Source organism: Triticum urartu, chromosome 7A, assembly GCF_056163025.1.
Source record: "Triticum urartu cultivar PI428250 chromosome 7A, HENAU_Tu73, whole genome shotgun sequence".
Classification (NCBI taxonomy): Eukaryota; Viridiplantae; Streptophyta; class Magnoliopsida; order Poales; family Poaceae; genus Triticum; species Triticum urartu.
The window spans coordinates 423,906,119-423,925,849 of record NC_141879.1 but is presented as its reverse complement, the minus strand read 5'-3'; the positions used below and the strand labels follow the sequence as shown (position 1 = coordinate 423,925,849).

General features: G+C 57.0%; 1 protein-coding gene across 1 annotated transcript; it reads left to right on the top strand.

The window, feature by feature from the left end:
- The first annotated feature begins 8,769 nt into the window (after positions 1-8,769).
- Positions 8,770-11,667, top strand: LOC147959822 (uncharacterized). The gene is made up of 2 exons (XM_087532935.1): positions 8,770-11,011; positions 11,129-11,667. Exons 1-2 carry the CDS (start codon positions 8,770-8,772, stop codon positions 11,665-11,667), a joined length of 2,781 nt encoding a protein of 926 aa, XP_087389061.1.
- The last annotated feature ends 8,064 nt before the right edge of the window (positions 11,668-19,731 follow it).

Below are 19,731 nucleotides of genomic sequence, written 5' to 3'. Positions count from 1 at the left end.
CTTGAAAATAGATTCGGGTTTAAGGGTTTTGGATGCACAAGTAGTATCTCTACTTAGTGCAGAATTTTTGGCTAGCAAAGATAGGGGGCAAGCACCACATGTTAAAGGGTCTATGACAATATGATTTCTGTGTGAATATGAACAAACATAAATTATTAAGTTGTCTTCCTTATCCAACGTTAACAATTTTGGCATATAATATTTTGATGAGGGCTCACAATCACAAAAGATTTCCAGGATAGTATATTTATATGTGAACCTTCTCTTCCCTTATGTCAGGGTTCAGGAACGACACCTATGGCATCCCTCTGGGAGTCCCTTCTATGGTTGGCGGGGCGTGGGGCTGCGCAAAGAGCGGGTCTAGAAGATCAACGCGAGGGGATTTTTACCCAGGTTCAGGCCGCAAGCGATGCGTAAAACCCTAGTCCTGCTTTTTGTGCATTTAGTGTTCTTGAGATCTTGAACTAGCTGCGGTGTATGGCTAGTCCAAAATGTCTGAATCCTTCCTCAGTACGCCTTGGGCCTCCTTTTATATGTCAAAAGGGGTTGCCACAGTGGCACACATGAGGTGGAAAGTATGTACAGTGTACAAGTCTATCGCCTGGCACCATAGGACAAACGCATTTAATGTGCTGCTGACGTTCCCTCTTGCTTTATTGGGGACGACAAAGAAGCTCGTCCCGTCCGTCGCCGCCTCGCCTCGCTCTGATGCGCGTCCAAGCTGATGAGGCATGCGGTTCCTCGCTGGCTGGCTGCTGAGCTGGTGCGGTGGTAGGGTCTTCACGAAGATCTGCATGCCACCACGCAGGTGCTTGGCTAGTTGGCCTAAAAGCTGCATGCTGCCACGCAGGCGCTCGCCTAGTTGGCGGGCTGGCCGCTACGTCGGAAATGGCGCGAGGCAGCGAAACTCCGGCAAGTGTGAGCGTGGCCTCGGTCCCGCAGACGCTCCCAGCAAGGGCCTTGCCGGGATCCCGTGGGCGTCCCCGGCAAGGGTCTTGCCGGGGGGGGGGGGGGCTTGCGAGCGTCCTCGGCAAGGGTCTTGCCGGGGGTCTTCGATCGTCCCCGGCAAGAGCTTGCCGGGAGTCTTCGTCTTCTGGTTCTCATCTAGGCTTGCAGGACTTTCGTTTTCTCAAAGATCTGCATGCCACCATGCAAGCGCTCCCGATCCTTGGCCTTGACGTTGTCGATGGCATCATAACTCTCAGGCACAAGGGTGGCGGTCTTGCTGGTGTTGGGCAAGTTGTCCCGGCAAGGATCTTGCCGGGGCCATGTAGGCTGTCCCATCTTGCCGCTTTGCTCTTTGCGCCTCTGGCTTGAGTGCTGGCTCGGCAACCTTGTATCTTTCCTTCTTCTGCCCCGCCAAGCCCGGCCGCAGGTGTGGCTACGACTACCCGTGCACAAGTAAAGGGGTACAGAAAGGCCCCTACTTTTGTACATCGATAGGAGCCCCCGGGCCTGGGCCACACATAAGCGCAGAGCGTTGTTGGGCCAGGCGTAGAACGGTGCGTGGGCATGTGAGGCAGAGTGTTAACTGCGGTAACTCCTTCGCCAGTTGCGCTTCCCCATGACCCTCATTGAGTGCGTGATGTGGGGGTCATGCGTGGGGCGGTCATAGTGCGCTTGTGCCACCTCGTGGAGAATAGTAAAGAGGCGGCCCGCGTCTTCCCCATAAAAAATAGGAAACCGCAGGGGCGCTGCTCATTTACCCTCTGCGCCCTTTCCAATCTTGGAACCGCCATTCCCCTCTTCTTCTCCAAGCACAAATGGAAGCTTTCGCCTCTGCTCGCCACCGCCGCCGCGCCCCCATTGCTCTTGATCCCTTACCTCTGCTCAGCCACCATGGCGCCCAAGATAGGCAAGGGCAAGGGAGTGGCCAAGGACGCCGGGGAGAAATTGGCGCCGGAGAGCGAGTTGGTGGGGCTGCGGACGGAATGCGCCCTATTCACCTCGACAGTCGACGCGCTCACCCTCAAGGAGAAGTTCATGCCTCTATGGGGGACAGAGACGTCGGGGCACCCTGCCACGCGTATCATCCCCACCTCCTTTGCCAAGGCCAGTCCAAATCAGTACCCCTTATTTGTCGATCACTTCTCCTGCGGGCTCTGCTCCTTTCTCCGATTTCTTCAACGACATCATGCAAACCTTCGGCTTCCATCTTCTAGATTTTACGCCGAACGCTGTGGCGTGCATAGCCTTCTTTGCCCACCTTTGTGAGGTCTTTCTCGGAGTGCATCCCAACACGGCACTCTTCCGCCACTACTTCACCCCTCGCATCCAGCCAGGGGCGCCATCACTGGCTGCATCACCTGGATCCCGAGGACCCAGAGCAGGGGAACGTACCTGGAGGGCGCCCAGAAGGAGAGGTGGGAAGAGTGGCGGGGCCGGTGGTGCTGGATTGTGGAGGAGGATCCGCAGGAGTTCTGCTGGGTCCATCAAAAGCCACCGGTCCGCAGGAAGGACTAGGGCGATGTCGATGCGACGACAAGAAGCTCACGGTCGCCACCACCAGGATCCATCGCCTCACCTCGGCCGGGCTTACTCTCGAGATGATCGGGGCCGATTTCATCCATCACCGGATTGCCCCGCTGCATAATAAGGGGAGGCCGGCCTGGGATTTCAGGATCACGACCGACATCATGAGGCTCCACGCCGGTCTGAATCACAACTTCACGGTGCTGCAGCATGCCCACCTCTGCCAGAGGCTTTTTCAGCTCAAGGTCGACGAGGGCGGCAGGTCCGATAGGACCAATAAGGCCAAGAAGACCGACAAGGCTGGCAAGGCCGGTAGTCTCTGTCCGGGTTGCCGTCAGAGGTGGTCCCGCTGAGTAACAACTCTTGTTAGACCACCATCATCGCCATGATGCCGGTCCTCAACGCGCACGGCCTCGACCCAACTTGGGCCGAGCCAGAAGCAGAGCTGGTGCAGGAATTCTTCGACATCTTGTTAGTGAGGTAAGTTCGTGATGAGCCGCAGCTCATCCGCGACACCACCGAGGAGGAGCTAGCGTACATCGCCGCCCGGGCGGAGGAGGCAGCGCTTGCCGAGGAGGCCGACAGCCTTGGCACCATGGAAGATGAGGTCGATGTGGCCGTAGAGGAGAGAAAGTTTGCCGAGTGGACGGGAGCTGCCGGGGGGTCCAGCGGCGCCAGCGCTGGGGTCCCCCTCATTGAAGACGTGGTCGAGGAGACGACCGAAGAGGAGACCAAGGCGGATGACCCCCCAGTCCCGAAGAGAAAATGTGTCCTGCGGCGAGCCGGCCCGACTCAGCAGGACCACGCAGCGGCAACAGGCCCAGGCGCATCCCGCCTGCGAGACAAGGGTTGCGACAGCGAAGAAGGCCCTGGCCGCCACTTCTTCCTCATCCAAGCGGCGCAGGACGCCTTCGCCTTCCCCTCCCTCCGCGGATGCTGCCCCGGAGGCCGACTTTGACCTTGGGTCCTTCAGCCCAAAGAGGAAGAGGAGGCCAACAGAGGAGGACGAGTAAGAATCTCGCCCTTTGTCGTATTTCGGGTTCCGGCAAAATCCTTAAGGTTCGAACTCTGTGGTGCGCATAATGATCTCTCCCTCCCCCTAGCTCACTCACTCACCATGATCTCAAGGCTCAACTCGTTGAACCCGAAGAACAAGGGACATAAGAGTTTATACTAGTTTGGGCCACCGATGTGGTGTAATACCCTACTCCAGTGTGGTGTGGAGGATTGCTTGTAGGTTGAGGATGAACAAGTAAGAACTACCTCCTGAGGAGAGGTGTTCTTGAGATCGGTGAGCTTGTGTGGTTTAGGATGATCTGAACGATCCCTCCTCCTATGGTGGTGGCTTGTCCTATTTATAGAGGCCTTGGTCCTCTTCCCAAATATTAGGTGGGAAGGGATCCCACAACGGCCAATTTGAAGGGGGACAACTAGTACAAGCTGTCCTGGCAAAAGGTGGTCTTCGCCTCCCAAAGGCTCTGGTGGTGACGCCATCGTGGGCTCCATGGTGACCTCCGTCCTGCCATCCTGCTGGTCTTGGTCTTTTTGCATCAATATGAAAACCTTTGCCTGATGCCTCGGGACTCCTCGCCTGCGCCTGCTCCTTTACCACCAAAGAGGCAACTGGTGCTCTGCGCCCGCCTGGCGCCTGCCTGGCCTTGGTCGTCATGGCTCACGTCACAGGAACCTCACGAGGTGCCCCTCACCTTGATCTCTCTGCTCCTCGCGAGCCAGCCTAGCGAGGCTTCCCCTGAGGAGGTCTTGTGTCATCCGCCACGCAAGGCTTGGCCCCTCTCGAGGGTCTTGAGCGCTTGCTGGTGAAGATGGGCCATACCGAGCTGCTAGAGGAGCCACGCCATGGGCCGCAGGCAGGAAAGACTGGGGACCCCCATTCCCAGAACGCCGATAGTAGCCCTCAGGCCCAAGGCGCGCTCGGACTTGGCTTCGAGGCGAAGCCATGGGGCAAGTGCAGAGCACCGCGGGCCCCAATAGCCTGCGGCCTTGATTGACGTGTGGCGACTGGCGGGACATGGGCGTCTCCACTTCCCCACGCTGCCTCGGCAACTACCCAACTTGACGAGTCCCTGGTGCATGCAGAAAAGCCATCATTACCTGCGATCATGGGGGTCGTCGGTTGGCCTTCTCCCGCTATAAATGGGGAGGGGGCGGAGTGCCCATCGCCCATCTCTTCCTCCATTCCGCTTGCTTCTTCTTCCTTGCTTCACTGCTTCGCTGCGTCGTCCATGGCGCCGATACGGAGGTTTTCCGCCACCGAGAAGGGAAAGGCCCCCCGTGAAGAGCTTGGGCCTCTCCCGCCGAAGAAGAGGCTTGCCCGCCCTCACGACGTCGTCTTAAGGCCGGAGGTGTCGAGGCCTTGGCACGAACGGCCTCCCCCCGGCTATTCGCTGCCCTTATACGCCCAGGTAGCAGACTCCGGAGGAGGAGGCATGGACCGACGCCCCTCGCGCCACGGCTGCAATGCCCGTGCAGTGGTGGCGCACGCCGCTGCCCCGCGAACCCACGCTGAGGGCTCCTCGCATGGACTTGTGGTGTGGACGGTGATGCCACCGTGTACATGGATCCGGTTCCCGCCGTTCTTCTCCGCTGAAATGCCGCCAAGGGGTCCCCTCGAGCTATGGCTGCAGCACGCTCAGTGCGTTGCCCCGGCGACGGGGGCGGAGGTTGAGGTCGTCTCCCCGGGAAAGATCTTCATGACCCACGGATGGGGTGAGGTCGCCCGGGTTTGCCATGCGGAGGGCGCCCTCACCATCCACTTCGAATATGATGGCGCCTCGACGATGTTCTTCAAGGTCTTTGACGAGGAAGGCCGCCGCCTGGAGTGCTACCCTGGAGGGGGTCATCAGCCCGCAGTTCCTCCAGTAGCAGCGACGGCGCTTGGGAGTCCAGCGACTCTCCCGAGCCTTACGAGACTCCAGAGACGAGCGACGACAGCTATGTGCCCCCGAGCTCTCGTCGTGCCCGGAGCGCGGCTGCGGCATCTGCCCGCCGCCGTCGATGATCTGGATGGGGTTGGCATCGGCCTCCCGTGGCCCAATGTCGATGACGGCGTTGGTGGCGTTGACTCTTGTAGATAGAGCTCCTAGGAACCTTATTCTTTTAATCCATGCGTGGAATCGAGATGAACCCAATGGGGGCGTGTAAAGGATATGCAGTGCCCTTTGGTTAATATTGTCCTTATTATGAAGATGTACGACTGCATGCCCTGCTTTGGCTCAGTCTCCCCTTTCCAACCTCACGGTAGCTTGGTGCTCTACACTGATAGGCTCCAGTCCCCAGGCAGGCTGCAGTCGTCGCTGGTATGCCAGGTTGCGATGCCGTGGTCAAGGCCAGGAGGTGAGCGGCCCAAGGTCCAGTAGGAGCTCCTGAGGCGCGATGCTCAAGAGGTCCCCTTTAGCATGCAAGCAGCTTCCTGATGGTAGGAAAGGAAGGCGGCATTGCCGAAGCAAGGCTGTGAGAGATGGGAATCCTATGCCGCAGCGCTTGGCTGACAAGAGTGTGAAACTTATCTTAGCGGTCCAGAGTCGATTCCTTGTGCTGTGCCAGGCTCATGAGTCAATGGCCATAGTGTAGCGGGGTTAGGTCCATGAGAGCTTTCCCTTCTTTACGATGCTCTTCCGTGTTGTCGGCGTATTGGGAACCAGGGTACCCAGACTTTCTTGTCTGCGGCCCATGTCGCGTTCCTGGTACGGCCCGGTAGGGTCCAGTTGATCGACCACCTGCTCAAGACCCTCGCGAGGGGCCAGCCCTCGCGGGGAGAACGACCAAGACCTCCTCAGGGAGCGGCCTCATCTAGGCTGCTCTGGAGGGGCGACCAAGACCTCTCCCTAGAGTGGCCTCGGCTAGGCTGCTTCGGGAGGGCGGAGATCTCAAGGGAAGGGCTCCTTCAGGAGGAGGCAATGACGCAAGCCATGACGAACCGTGCCAGCGGGCACCAGCGCGCGCCAGCGGGCGCAGTTTCCGTATCGGTGCAAAGGAGACCGCACAGGCGCAGGTTCCTGAGGGGCGAGACAAAGGTTTCCCCTTTGGTGCAACAAGACCGAAGACTGCAAGGACGACAGGAAGGATGTCATTGCCGAGCCCACCACCGCGTCACCGCCTGCCCTCTTTGGAGGCGAAGACCACCTTTTGTCAGGATAGGAGCATCCTTGTGTTCCCGCTAAAATGGCTATTGTGGGATTCCCTTCCCGCCTAAACATTTCGGGGGAAGAGGACTCTGGCTGCCTATATAAGTAGCTGGGGTTCCATCATAGAGGGGGATCAACCCATTGAGACTTAGACTAGAAAAGGAGCAAGAACATCCACCTCCTCACCCTTCTTGAGCTTGCCTCTTGAGCTCAGGAAACCACTGTACTTGTTCATACTCGAGCCCTCGCGAGGCCAATCCACTAAAGAAGGACATAGGGTTTTACACCGCAAGGTGGCCTGAACCTGGGTAAACTCTTGTGTGATCTACTTGTTTGCTTGCTTGCATTCCATTCCCACCACCAGGAGAAGAGCGAGGCGCTAGGTAGACGTGTAGTGGGAGAGATCTTCGTCATGCCCCTGTGTTCGAATCTTAAGGGTTTTTGTGGAGCCCGAAATCTGACATTTAGCGCGCCAGGTAGGGGGCATGTCGAAATCTTGCCTCTCCGATGACCTCGCCTCCCCTCTTCTGCCCTGCGTCGCCATGGTGACACCTGCCGGCGGCATCCGCGTGGAGGCTGGAGCCGTTCCCATCGCCCGGGTGGCGTTGGCGGACCGCATCGCTCACGGGCGCTTCGTCCTCCACGTCGACGACCCCATCACTGGCCCGGCCACTAGGGAGCGGCCCTCTACGCCACTCCTGCTTCCCCTGGCCTCGCTGGCGGCGCTTCTAACGGCCCAGGAGATGCTCCGACACCGGCCGCCTGCGGCGGGGCTTGACGCTTGGGTGGCTCGCCTCGGCGAGCTGCTGGATGCTGCCGGCGGAGCACCACCGTCCCGCGGGGTCGCCTACATCATCGGAGGATCCCAGGCGCCGGCATCGGCCCGTCATGCCAAATCACACCTTCGAAGGCTGGGGGCTGCCGCTTGGCCGTAGGAGGCCCCGCAGGGGCTAGACGCGCAGGGGCACGTCATCATCTTCAGCCCCGGCGACTGCACCAGAGCTACAACCGGCACTTGCTTCCTCCCCATGGTATGTACCCCACCATCCGCGGGGTGGCCGTCACAAGGACCCTCGTCGACGGTGGCGCCGGGCTCAACATCCTCTCTGCAGAGGCCTTTGGTCGTCTGCCGGTGGCCTACGGGCAGCTCCTCCCTACCAAACCCTTCTCGGGGGTCGCGGGCTCGGCCGTCCCGCTCGGGCAGGTCCGCCTCCCCGTCACCTTCGGGACACACGCCAATTACTGGACCGAGCTCATCGACTTTGACGCCGCGCCTGTCCACCTGCCCTACAACGCCATCCTCGGCTTCCCCGGCCCTGGCCAAGTTCATGGCGGTGACTCACCCGGGCTACAACATCGTCAAGATGCCCGAGAGCAGTGGCACCATCACCATCAAAGGAGACACCAAGGACACCCTTCAGGTCCTCGAGCACGCTTATTGAGCCACTGCCGCGGCTCGCCCAAGCGCAGAGGAGGCTCCGGAGGCCGCCGAGGCCGCTCCAGCCCAAAAGAAACAGAATTTCTCTCAGGATCGTGTTGAGACCAAGCAGGTACCCGTCAATGAGGGAGACGCGAGCTCCACTTTCACCATCAGCGCGGGCCTGCTTCCAAAGCAAGAGGAGGCGTTGGTGGCCTTCCTTAGGGCGAACAAGGACGTGTTCGCATGGAAGGCGACCGACCTGGTCAGGGTGCCTAGGCACGTCATTGAACACCACCTTACGGTGTGCCCGAACGCATGACCTATCAAGCAAAAGGCGTGGCGGCAGGCTCCGGAAAAGCAGGCCTTCATCGTCCAAGAGACCCGGAAGCTGGAAGAAGCAGGCGTTATCCGGGAGGTGCGCCACCCTGAATGGTTGGCCAACCCCGTCATCATCCCGAAGAAAGGGGGCAAAGAGCGCATGTGCGTTGACTTCACGAGCTTCAACAAGTTCTGCCCTCAGGACCCATTCCCTCTCCCTCGCATCGACCAGATCGTGGACTCGACGGCCGAGTGCGACCTGCTTTGCTTCCTCGACACCTTCTCAGGCTACCACCAGATCAAAATGGCAGTACAAGACGTAGAGAAGACGTCGTTCCTGACCCCATGCGGTACCTATTGCTACATCTACATGCCCTTCGGGCTGAGGAACGCAGACGCCACCTTCCACGGCTGATGCACATCACCCTCGGCCCTCAGCTCGGGAGGAACGCAGAGACCTACGTCGATGCCATCGTGGTCAAGTTCAAGGAGGCCAAGACCCTTGTCGGGGACTTGGAGGAAATGTTCGCCAACCTGCGCAAGGTGAACTTATGCCTCAACCCGGAAAAATGTGTGTTTGGGGTCCCCTCGGGCAATCTGCTAGGATTCCTGGTCTCGCACCAGGGCATTGAAGCCAACCCAGAGAAGGTAAAATACATCGAGAGAATGAAGCCGCCCACAACCCTGAAGCAAATGCAGAAACTTGCGGGGTGTGTGATGTCCTTGGGGCGTTTCATCTCGAAGCTCGGCGAGCGCACCCTCCCCTTCTTCAAGCTCATGAAGAGGAAGGGGCCTTTTGAGTGGACTCCGGAGGCCGACGCTGCCTTCCAAGATCTCAAGAAGTACCTCACCAGCCCGCCGGTTATGGCGGCGCCAAGGCCTCAGGAGCCCTTGATCCTTTATCTCGCCACTAGGCCTCACTCCGCCAGCGCGGCGTTGGTAGTGGCACGAGAGGAAAGGGTCAGGGGCCAGAGCTCGTGGAACGACCCGATGCCCTCCGGAACTCCGCTGCCCCATGACACGACCTCCGGAGCTGACACGGCCGCAATGTCTGGCGACCCCGCCAGCCTGTGTAGAGTTCCTGAGCCATCAGAAGCACCTGAGGGTCCCGCATCACCAACCCTCATGGAGCATCCCGTGTACTTCGTCAGCACCGTGCTCCGCGACGCTCGTTCGCGCTACCCCATGCCCCAGAAGCTGCTGCTGGCACTCCTTGTTGCTTCCAGGAAGTTGCGCCACTATTTTCAAGGCCATCCCATCAAGGTCGTCTCAGCCTACCCCCTGGAGAAGGTACTCCGGGGCCCGAACGTCGTCGGGAGGGTTGCTGAGTGGAGCATCGAGCTGCAGGCGTTCCAGCTGGAGTTCAGCACCACGCGGGTCATCAAGGGGACAACGCTGGCTGATTTCGTGGCAGAGTGGACCGACGCTCCGGACCAGGGGGCTGGCGAGGACCGCTCGCTGGCCCCGGGCGATGAAACTCCGGATGGATGGGTGGTATATTTTGACGGTGCCCTCTCGTGCCTCGGAGCGGGGGCCGCCGTGCTGGTATCACCCACTCAGGATAAGCTCCGCTACGCTGTGCAACTTTGCTTCCAGCGTGGCGAAAAGGTCTCCAACAACATCGCGGAGTACGAGGGCCTAATAGCTGGGCTCAAGGCCGCGGCCGCACTAGGGGTGAAGCGTCTCACCATCAAAGGCGACTCGCAGCTCCTCGTCAACTTCTCTAACAAAGAGTACAAGCCCAAGGACGAACACATGGAAGCGTATCTGGAGGAGCTGCGCAAGATGGAGAAGCGGTTCCTAGGACTGGAGCTAGAACACGTGCCGAGGGGCACGAATAAGGAAGTAGACGACATCGCCAAGCGGGCCTCCCGACGAGAGCCGCAGGAACCAGGTCTCTTCGAGGAGCGCTTGCTCAGGCCATCGGCGGCACCACCTACTCCGGAGCCGGCATTCACGCATGAGGGGTTGCCAGCGGCTCCCGAAGTCGGCGCACCACCCTGCGGACCGCCCTCCGGAGCCCGCCTGCTGCTCGCCGCTGAACTTGAGGAAGACTGCTGGACTGAGGAACTCAAGGCATACCTACTGAGCGGCACCTTGCCGAAGAAGGAGGAAGGCGTGAAATGTGTGGTTTGGCAGGCCTCGGCCTACTGCATCCAAGACGGTGAGGTCTATAGGAGGCGCCCTAATGGCGTCTCGCTAAAATGCATCTCGAGGAGGCAAGGGCAAGAGCTGGTGGCCGACATCCACGGGGGGGGGGGGGGGGGGGGGGATTGCGGCCATCATTCATCGTCCCGCACCCTCGTGGGCAAGGTCTTTCGAAGCGGCTTCTACTGGCCCACAGTGTTGGACGACGCCACGGAGCTCGTGCGAGCCTGCAAGGCATGCCAGTTCCATGCCAAGCAAATCCATCAGCCAGCGCAAGATCTTCAGACCATCCCGCTCTCCTGGCCCTTCATGGTCTGGGGGCTGGACATCCTGGGACCGTTCCCCCGAGCGGCAGGGGGCTACCGTTTCCTCTATGTCGCCGTCGACAAGTTCACCAAGTGGGCCGAGGTGGAGCCGGTGTGCACGATTCCCGCAGGATCGGCCGTCAAGTTCATCAAGGGCCTCGTGACCCGCTTCGGCATCCCCAACCGCATCATCACGGATAATGGTTTGCAGTTCACGAGCAATCTCTTCAGATCATATTGTCCTAACCTTGGAACGCAGATCTGCTACGCCTCAGTGGCCCACCCCAGGAGCAATGGGAAGGCCGAACGCGCCAACGCAGAGGTCCTGCACGGCCTCAAGACACGCAGCTTCAAGAAAAAGCTCGAGGCCTGCGGCAGGGGCTGGATCGATGAGCTCCAATCCGTGCTGTGGTCAATCCGCACCACCGCAGCCAAACCTACGGGAGAAACCCCGTTTTTTCTCGTTTATGGAGCGGAGGCGGTCCTCCCTCACGAGGTCAAGTGTCGCTCCCCACGGGTCTTGGCTTTCGATGAGGAACACCAGGACGCCGCCTGGCGGATGGACCTCGTGCTCGGCGAGGAGGGCCGTCGCCGAGCTGCGCCCAGGGCAGCGCGATATCAGCAGGCGCTGCGGCGGTATCATTGCCGCAGCGTCCACTCTAGAACATTGGAAGTTGGTGACTTGGCCCTGAGGCGGGTCCTCTCCACGGAAGGGCTACACAAGCTCTCGCCTATGTGGGAGGGCCCGTTCAGAATCGCCCGTGTCTCTAGGCCTGGCGCTGTGCGCCTGGAGACGCAAGATGGGATACTCATCCAGAATTCCTGGAACATTCAGCACCTCAGGAGGTTCTATCCATAATCAAGGCTTCGTGCTCGTGAAGACAATCAAGGCTCCGTGCCCGTGAAGGTCTCCGCTCGTGACACTCTCACGTAATAATGAGTTGGGGTTGTACACGCCTCGGAGTCTCCTGTGCGTTGCCTATGGGCCCTCAGATCGGGCTCCCACCAACGTCCCAGTGGCAGTCCTTAGCTCCGCACTGGGAAGAAGACGTAGCTAGGGGTCGGACGCAACCTTTTTCCTTTTTTTCGCCTTGGTGTTTAGCTGTCAGCCTTTTCTACTTCCTTGGCTGTCAGCCCTTCCTCTACCCCATGCTATGAAGTTTTCCGAGTTTATTGTGGTTTGCTCTGGTTTTGCTCATTTTTCTCGTGCTATTCTCAAGTTCAGTTCTTCGGGCCGGGCTGCGCCACTTGCCCTCCCTCGCGCGCCTCGCGCGTGGGGGTTGGAATACGGCCGGTCTCAGCTCTCGGTCACCGTGACCTCACGAACTCACCTTGCCAAGCCTGCTCAGGCTCTGGCGTTAGGCTCTTCAGCCCTCATGACTTACTTCGCCAAGCCTGCTCGGGCCTTGGCATATCAGTACTCGCTCCGCGCTCTCAAGTGAGCTCAAGGGCACGAGCCCTCCTCAACTCACCAAAGCTCACCTACGCTCGGGGACTCCGAGCCCTGTGGTCCTAATAACTCGCCTGGGGGCTCATGACATCAGGAGGCCACCCGCCTCCGGACTTCGTCTCATGACAAGCGCAGTACACAAGCTAAGTAATTTCATCTAGAATGAAAATAATAGCAGACTTCCATTTCATGCATACATGTCATTGTTCATTACACGCCCACCCGAGGCAGCTTCAACTAAATACAGGAAGGAAATGAAGAAAATCTAAAACAAGAGCCAGGCGGGTTCGGAGCTCGTGGATCGGCGTAGTCAGCACCTCAACCAAGTCGGAGCCCTACTCCTCGTGCTTCACCGAAGAGCGGCGACGCGAGGGCCCCTCCTACTCGGCAAGCCGGGCGCGGCGGAGCGGCCGCCCAGGGTAGCCGCCACTGCTGGAGGAGCTACTGCTGCCACAGAGAGGGGACCCACGGGGCCCGCCGAGGCCGAGCTCGTCTCCAGAGGAAGAGCTGCCCCTCAGGACGCCGTCGCCACCCTCCTCGTCGTCGTCCACCTCTGGGCAACACCCAAGGCGCCTTCCTCCCTCTGAGAAGGCCTTGACGAGCAGCGACGACACCCCGTCGTACTTGAAGTGAGGGTGCACTTTCCCTGCAGCCAGCGCGCACGGGCGAAGGATTGCCAGCCACGACCAAGGAACACGTCGCCTGAAGCAAGGACCTCGACCCCCACCCAGAAGGCTCCGCTACAGCACCCGTCGGCCTGCAGCCAAACACCGTCGGTCCCTTCTTCCGGCAGTTTGGCACAGAACCAGCGAGGAAGCCGGAGCCACATGCTGTCGGGTTTCTCCACCCACATCACAAATTCGGAGGCCGCATCGGAGGAGTGGAGTTGCCGGCGCGGGGGACGGTTGGGGCCGGTCTCCCCCTGCGCCACCGCGTCCACGGCCGCCCCCACCAAGAGGAGAGGCTCCACGCCTCTCGCCGGCGACCCCGTCGGAGGCCAAGAAGCCGCGCCCGCTTCCCCGAGGAACCGTCACGGCCGTGGCGGCATGCTTGCGGGGACGCCCGCGGCCCCTCTTCAGCGGCAGCGAGACCAGCTCCTTCACACCCTTGCCCCTCTCTGCGGTGGAGGACTTCCTCAGCGGTGCCATGGAAATCTTGGGGCGAAGGAGATCAAGGGAAGGAGAGAGGATGGTGGCACTGGCTTGAAGATGGCCCGGGGGCTTCCTCCCCGAGCCTCATTTATAGGGTGAGGAAGGCCAACCATCGCTTGGTCATGGCCATGATGGCCGCATCACCCGCGCCGAGGAGTCGTCTAATCACACGGTTACCAAGGTTGCGTAGGGAGTGGAGTCGCCACATCCCATCCAACCGTCACGCGCCAGCCTGGCCCGCAACCTTTGGGGCTCGCGACGCTTCGTCCTCGACTAGGCTTCGCCCAGAAGCCAACTCCGCACATGCCTTGGTCCCGGGGGCTACTGTCGGCGTACTGGGAACTAGGGTACCCAGACTTGCCTGTCTGCGGCCCACGTCGCGTTCCTAGTACGGCCCGGTAGGGCCCAGTTGATCGACCACCTTCTCAAGACCCTCGCGAGGGGGCGATCCCTCGCGAGGAGAACGACCAAGGCCTCCTCAGGGAGCGGCCTCACCTAGGCTGCTCCAGAGGGGCGACCAAGACCTCTCCCTAGAGTGGCCTCGGCTAGGCTGCATCGGGAGGCCGGAGATCTCAAGGGAAGGGCTGCTTCAGGAGGAGGCAGTGATGCAAGCCATGACGAACCGTGCCAGCGGGCGCAGTTTCCATATCGGTGCAAAGGAGATCGCACAGGCGCAGGTTCCCGAGGGGCGAGACAAAGGTTTCCCCTTTGGTGCAACAAGACCGAAGACCGCAAGGACGGCAGAAAGGATGTCATCGCCGAGCCCACCACCGCGTCACCGCCTGCCCTCTTTGTAGGCGAAGACCACCTTTTGTCAGGATAGGAGCGTCCTTGTGTTCCCGCTCAAATGGCCGTTATGGGATTCCCTTCCCGCCTAAACATTTCGGGGGAAGAGGACCCTGGCCGCCTATATAAGTAGCTAGGGTTCCATCATAGAGGGGGATCGACCCATTGAGACTTAGACTAGAAAAGGAGGAAGAACATCCACCTCCTCACCCTTCTTGAGCTCGTCTCCTGAGATCAGGAAACCACTGTACTTGTTCATACTCGAGCCCTCACGAGGCCAATCCACTAAAGTAGGACGTAGGGTTTTACACCGCAAGGTGGCCTGAACCTGGGTAAACTCTTGTGTGCTCTACTTGTTTGCTTGCTTTCTTGCATTCCATTCCCACCACCAGGAGAAGAGCGAGGCGCTAGGTAGACGTGTAGTGGGAGAGATCTTTGTCACGCCCCTGTGTTCGAATCTTAAGGGTTTTTGCGGAGCCCGAAATCTGATACATGTGCTCTATGTCCTCATGACCCGACCCTCGAGCGAGCTCAGTAGCCGCTGGTATGCCAGGTCACGATGTTGTGGTTAAGGCCAGGGGGTGAGGGCTCCTGAGGCGCGATGCTCAGGTGCCCCCCTTTTAACGCGCAAGTGAATTGCATGGGAAAAGAAGGAGCCCACGGTACCGCCCGCTGTCATCTTCGGGAGGTTCCTGCAGGTTAGTCAGAGAGAGAGCACAACCCATGGTCGCGCTGTTACCCAGCTGCTGATTGCTCCACGAGAAGGTGAAGGCACCGAGGATCTGATGAGGTGACATGTACGGAGCGGGCCGCAAGCCAGAGCTCGATCTCTTAGATTTATCAGCGTTGCAGGAACGGACCCGAGCACAAGCACGGTGCCAGTATGTGGAGTTTTCGCCATGGGGTAAACAGGAGATTGGTCAGCAACGCGGGATGCCGCGAGATGTAATCAAACAAGCGATAGTCGTAAGAGAACCACACAAGGAGATAAGATAGTTCAGATAGATGTAAAAAAGATACATGACAGTAGGACGGACCCGAGCGGCTTGGGGATGATGCAACCCGAGGGGCGCGCCCAGCAGAGGAAGCTAAAGATGCAAAAAGATACATGATGCAGGGGCAAGCCCGTGTGACCTGGGAATGATGCAACCCGAGGGGTGCTCCCAGCTGATTAAACCGGAAAATGTCACCTGGTACCGTTGTTGAAGGAGTCTCAAAGTAGATGAAGGTGCACGCTGAAGGAGTCGCTCCTCATGAGCCTCCAGGGCCCTGAGCCTCAGGAGGCTCTGGGGGCTCGGGTGGTTTCTTGAGGACGGTCGCCATCTCCGCCCGGATTGTGTGATGCCTGGCCTCCTGAGCCGCCAGGATGCTCCGTAGATGATGCTAGTACGCGACAGCCATGCTCGGCAAGCTAAACGGTATGCGAACGTAGCTGTGAGGTGGGCCCTCACACCGGCCAGCGTGCAAAGACCAGAAGCACTCCTGAGATGCGGCCCTATTGAGCCCTGGAATGTCGAGCAGACGCGCAGCCCACCGTCCTCACCAGGATGGGGAGCTTCGCCGGTTGGTGGGCGGCGGTCGCCGCGCATGGTCCTTGCTTCTTGAAGCTCATAGCTGGCCTTGATGATGAACTCCTGAGCACCGGGCGCTCCTTGCCCAGTGCCCTCTTGAGGGAAATGTGCAACAAAGCACACCTCCACGTGGTGCCCGAGCGCCTCCCTCGTGATGCTGGCTAGGTCTGAGGCCCTCCAGAAGAGAACCCCCGAGCCTTGCCTGGGGAGGGCACGCCTTCCTATGCGAGGGAGGGAAGCGCCCCAGGTGCCGGCACTGATCCTGAGGCGGTGCTGCTGGATACGCTGCTCTCGTGATGCCCTGTACGGAGTAGTTGCTTCTTCTTCTTGGGGATGGCCTCAGGAGGATACAGGGTGCCCTCGCTGTCGGGGTCTTCGATCGCTGCGGTTTGGAAGGCGCACTCCAGGGAGCACACTGCATCTCTTTCTTCGCAGGGTACTATGATTATTCCGCCACTTCCTGGCATCTTGCGGACGTTGTAGCCATGGTGGGTCACTGCCATGAACTTGGCCGATGTTGGATACCCAAGGATGGCGTTGTACGGCAGACTGATGTGGGCAACGTCGAAGTTGATGAGCTTGGTGTGGTAGTTGTTGTGCTAGCCAAAGGTGACAGGTAGGCGGGCCCGCTCTATCGGGGTGGTGGAGCCGTCGGTCACTCCTGAGAAGGGTTTGGTAGGCTGCAGCTGGTCATATGGCACTTGAAGGCTGTCGAATGTCTCGATGGGCAGGACATTGAGCCCCGCGCCGCCGTTGATGAGGGTCTTGGTGACTTGGACGTTGCTGATGACAGGTGAACAGAGCAATGGGAGGACGCCGGCGGTTGCCATGCACTTGAGCTGGTCCGCCGAGCTGAAGGTGACAGCGTACTTGGACCACCTGAGCGGGCGCGTGGCCTCGAGCATGGGGAGGGCCGCATTCACCTCATGAGCAAACTGCTTGAAGATTGAAAGGATCGAGAAGAGCTGTCTAGAGGGTGGAGGGTGATTAGACACTAAGTGCTAAAAGTTGCAGTTTTTAATTTCTTTAAGTTGAAGTGGATTTTTTGCACAAGTTTAAGAATCACAATACATATCAAGCAAGCATGCAAAGAGTATATGAGCAGCGGAAAGTAAAGCATGCAACTTGCAAGAATGTAAAGAGAGGGGATTGGAGTGTGCAAACGCAATTTGGAGACATGGAGATTTTTGAGAAGTGGTTCCGATAGGTGGTGCTATCGTACATCCACGTTGATGGAGACTTCAACCCACGAAGGGTAACGGTTGCGCAAGTCCACGGAGGGCTCCACCCACGAAGGGTCCACAAAGAAGCAACCTTGTCTATCCCAACATGTCCGTCACCCACGAAGGACTTGCCTCACTAGCGGTAGATCTTCACGAAGTAGGCGATCTCCTTGCCCTTACAAACTCCTTGGTTCAACTCCACAATCTTGTCAGAGGCTCCCAAGTGACACCTAGCCAATATAGGAGACACCACTCTCCAAGAAGTAACAAATGGTGTGTTGATGATGAACTCCTTGCTCTTGTGCTTCAAATGATAGTCTCCCCAACACTCAACTCTCTCTCACAGGATATGGATTTGGTGGAAAGAAGATTTGAGTGGAAAGCAGCTTGGGGAAGGCTAGAGATCAAGATTCATATGGTAAGAATGGAATATCTTGGCCTCAACACAAGTGTAGGTAGTTCTCTATCAGAAAAAGTAGGTTGGAAGTGTAGGTTTGTTCTGATGGCTCTCTCCACGAATGAAGAGGTGGTGGAGGGGTATATATAGCCTCCACACAAAATCTAACCATTACACAACTTGCCAATCTCGATGGGACCGAATTGTTAAACTCGGTCGGACCGATTCAGCAAAGCTAGTGACCGTTAGGGTTTTTGGTGGGACCGACTGGATCAACTCGGTGGGACCGATGTGCTAGGGATAGGGTAAATCCAAAACTCGGTTTGACCGATTACTCAAACTCGGTGGGACCGATTTGGGTAATAAGCGAAACAAAGAGTTGGCCAAGCAAACTCAGTGGGGCCAATCGCATATCTCAGTGGGACCGAAAATATTGCAATAGGTAATAGAGAGTTTGCAAGCCCATCTCGGTGAGGCCGAGATCCCATCGGTGAGACTGAACTGATTAGGTTTTCTGGCAGTGGCTATGTCAACTGAACTCGGTGGCTCCGGATAGAAAGAATCGGTGGGGCCGAGTTAGATATTTGGTGTGGGACATATTTGGAAGTGAGAAAGTGGTTGATGGCTTTGGAGCATATCACTAAGCACTTTGAGCAAGCAAGCCATTAAGAAACACCTCATCCCTTCTTAATAGTATTGGATTTTCCTATAGACTCAATGTGATCTTGGATCACTAAAATAGAAAATGTAGAGTCTTGACCTTGGAGCTTGAGCCAATCCTTTGTCCTTAGCATTTTGAAGGGGTTCCACATCCTCTAGTCCATGCCACTTCATTGTTGAACTTATCTGAAACATACTAGGTAAACGTGTTAGTCCAACAGGAGATATGTTGACATTAATTACCAAAACCACCTAGGGAGCACTTGTGCTTTCAATCTCACCCTTTTTGGTAATTGATGACAACATACATCAAAGCTTTAGATAAAGATATAGAGAATAGTAAGTAAAGCTTTGGAAAGACATGTAACATGCATAGGCTCCCCCTACATGTATGCAATCATGTGAATATGGAATATAGAAGCATGTGAATGCATAAACATGATAGAGTAAGCAATGTGTTACATGTATCTTGGCTATATGCATCAGAGCAAATGATGTGAATATGAGAAATGTACCGTCATGCTCACGAGTCCTTGTTGCGAACAGTATGTACATCAGCTAGAATTTCTCATATGCATGACTGTGATGCATATACTTACCTTGTGGTCTTGAGTTGGCTTAGGATGGAATGAACCTGCGTAAACAAGGTTAGATAACACAGATACACCTACTGGCCAGAGCAAACAAAAGAAACCACAAGAGTACCAAGACTGGGATGATATGTAGAGTGAGTACTAAGTACCACAAAGGATATAGACATGTCCCTAAAGGTAATAAATCAAGGATTTCCTCCCCTTAGATGTCTTGCTCCACCTGAATCTAGCATGGGATACTGGGAGAAGATAGGGAACAGAAAATCAGAGCAAAATCAGAGCTCAAAGGAAATAAATAGAGCTAATGCAAACGAGCAAATATGAACATGTATTTCCCCTTTTGAAGACATGTGACTTCTCTCCTCTTGAACACCAAGCATCTGGGATCCTTGATGACTACTCTTTCTTCCCTTGAGTATTCTCTCCCCCTATAGATATGATTAAGCTTTTATGTGATCTCACTCTCCCCCTTTGACATGAATTTCCAAGAAGGGTTCTTCTAGATTTTGTCATGATGGGTTTGGTCCTTGAGTCACTGAACAAAGCAGCAAGTTGAATGGGATGCTGGTCGAGGACAAGATTCATTGAGTGGAGCTGGATCAAAAGAATGCAGAAACAAGTGACAAGATGTCTTTCCCGTAGTGAAATCGGTGACACCGAGTTGTATGGTTCGGTTGTACCGAGAGCATTCGGTTGGACCGAAAGTATCAAACCGGTGAGATCGAGTTCAACGCAGAGAAAACACTTGTCACCTCAGCTCACTAGACAAGTAAGATCTCACAAGGATTTGCAAGGAATTAACTGAAAGATTTGCAATGAATTTGATGCAAGGAATGTAGAACAGAAAATAAAAGAGAAGAAACAAAAAAAGTCTAGATGAAGTTGGAAACAAATATGCATGAGACAAATGCAAGAGCACAAAAGGGAACACAAGAGAACTTCATCTAGAATTGGTCGGCGACAAAGTCACCTATGTTAGAGTATATTGACTTAGGACTCAAGTGAGATCACTTGATCATAGGTCATACTCATCGTTTAAGCTCAAAATGGGGTTACCATTTTTCTTTTAGTCTTTTTGATGTATTCACATCT

Coding starts and splice junctions, on each gene's coding strand:
- LOC147959822 (XM_087532935.1), top strand. CDS start 8,770: ATGCACATCACCCTCGGCCCTCAGCTCGGGAGGAACGCAGAGACCTAC. Junction 11,012..11,128: donor CCGCATCATCACGGATAATG/GTTTGCAGTTCA, acceptor GCGCCAACGCAG/AGGTCCTGCACGGCCTCAAG.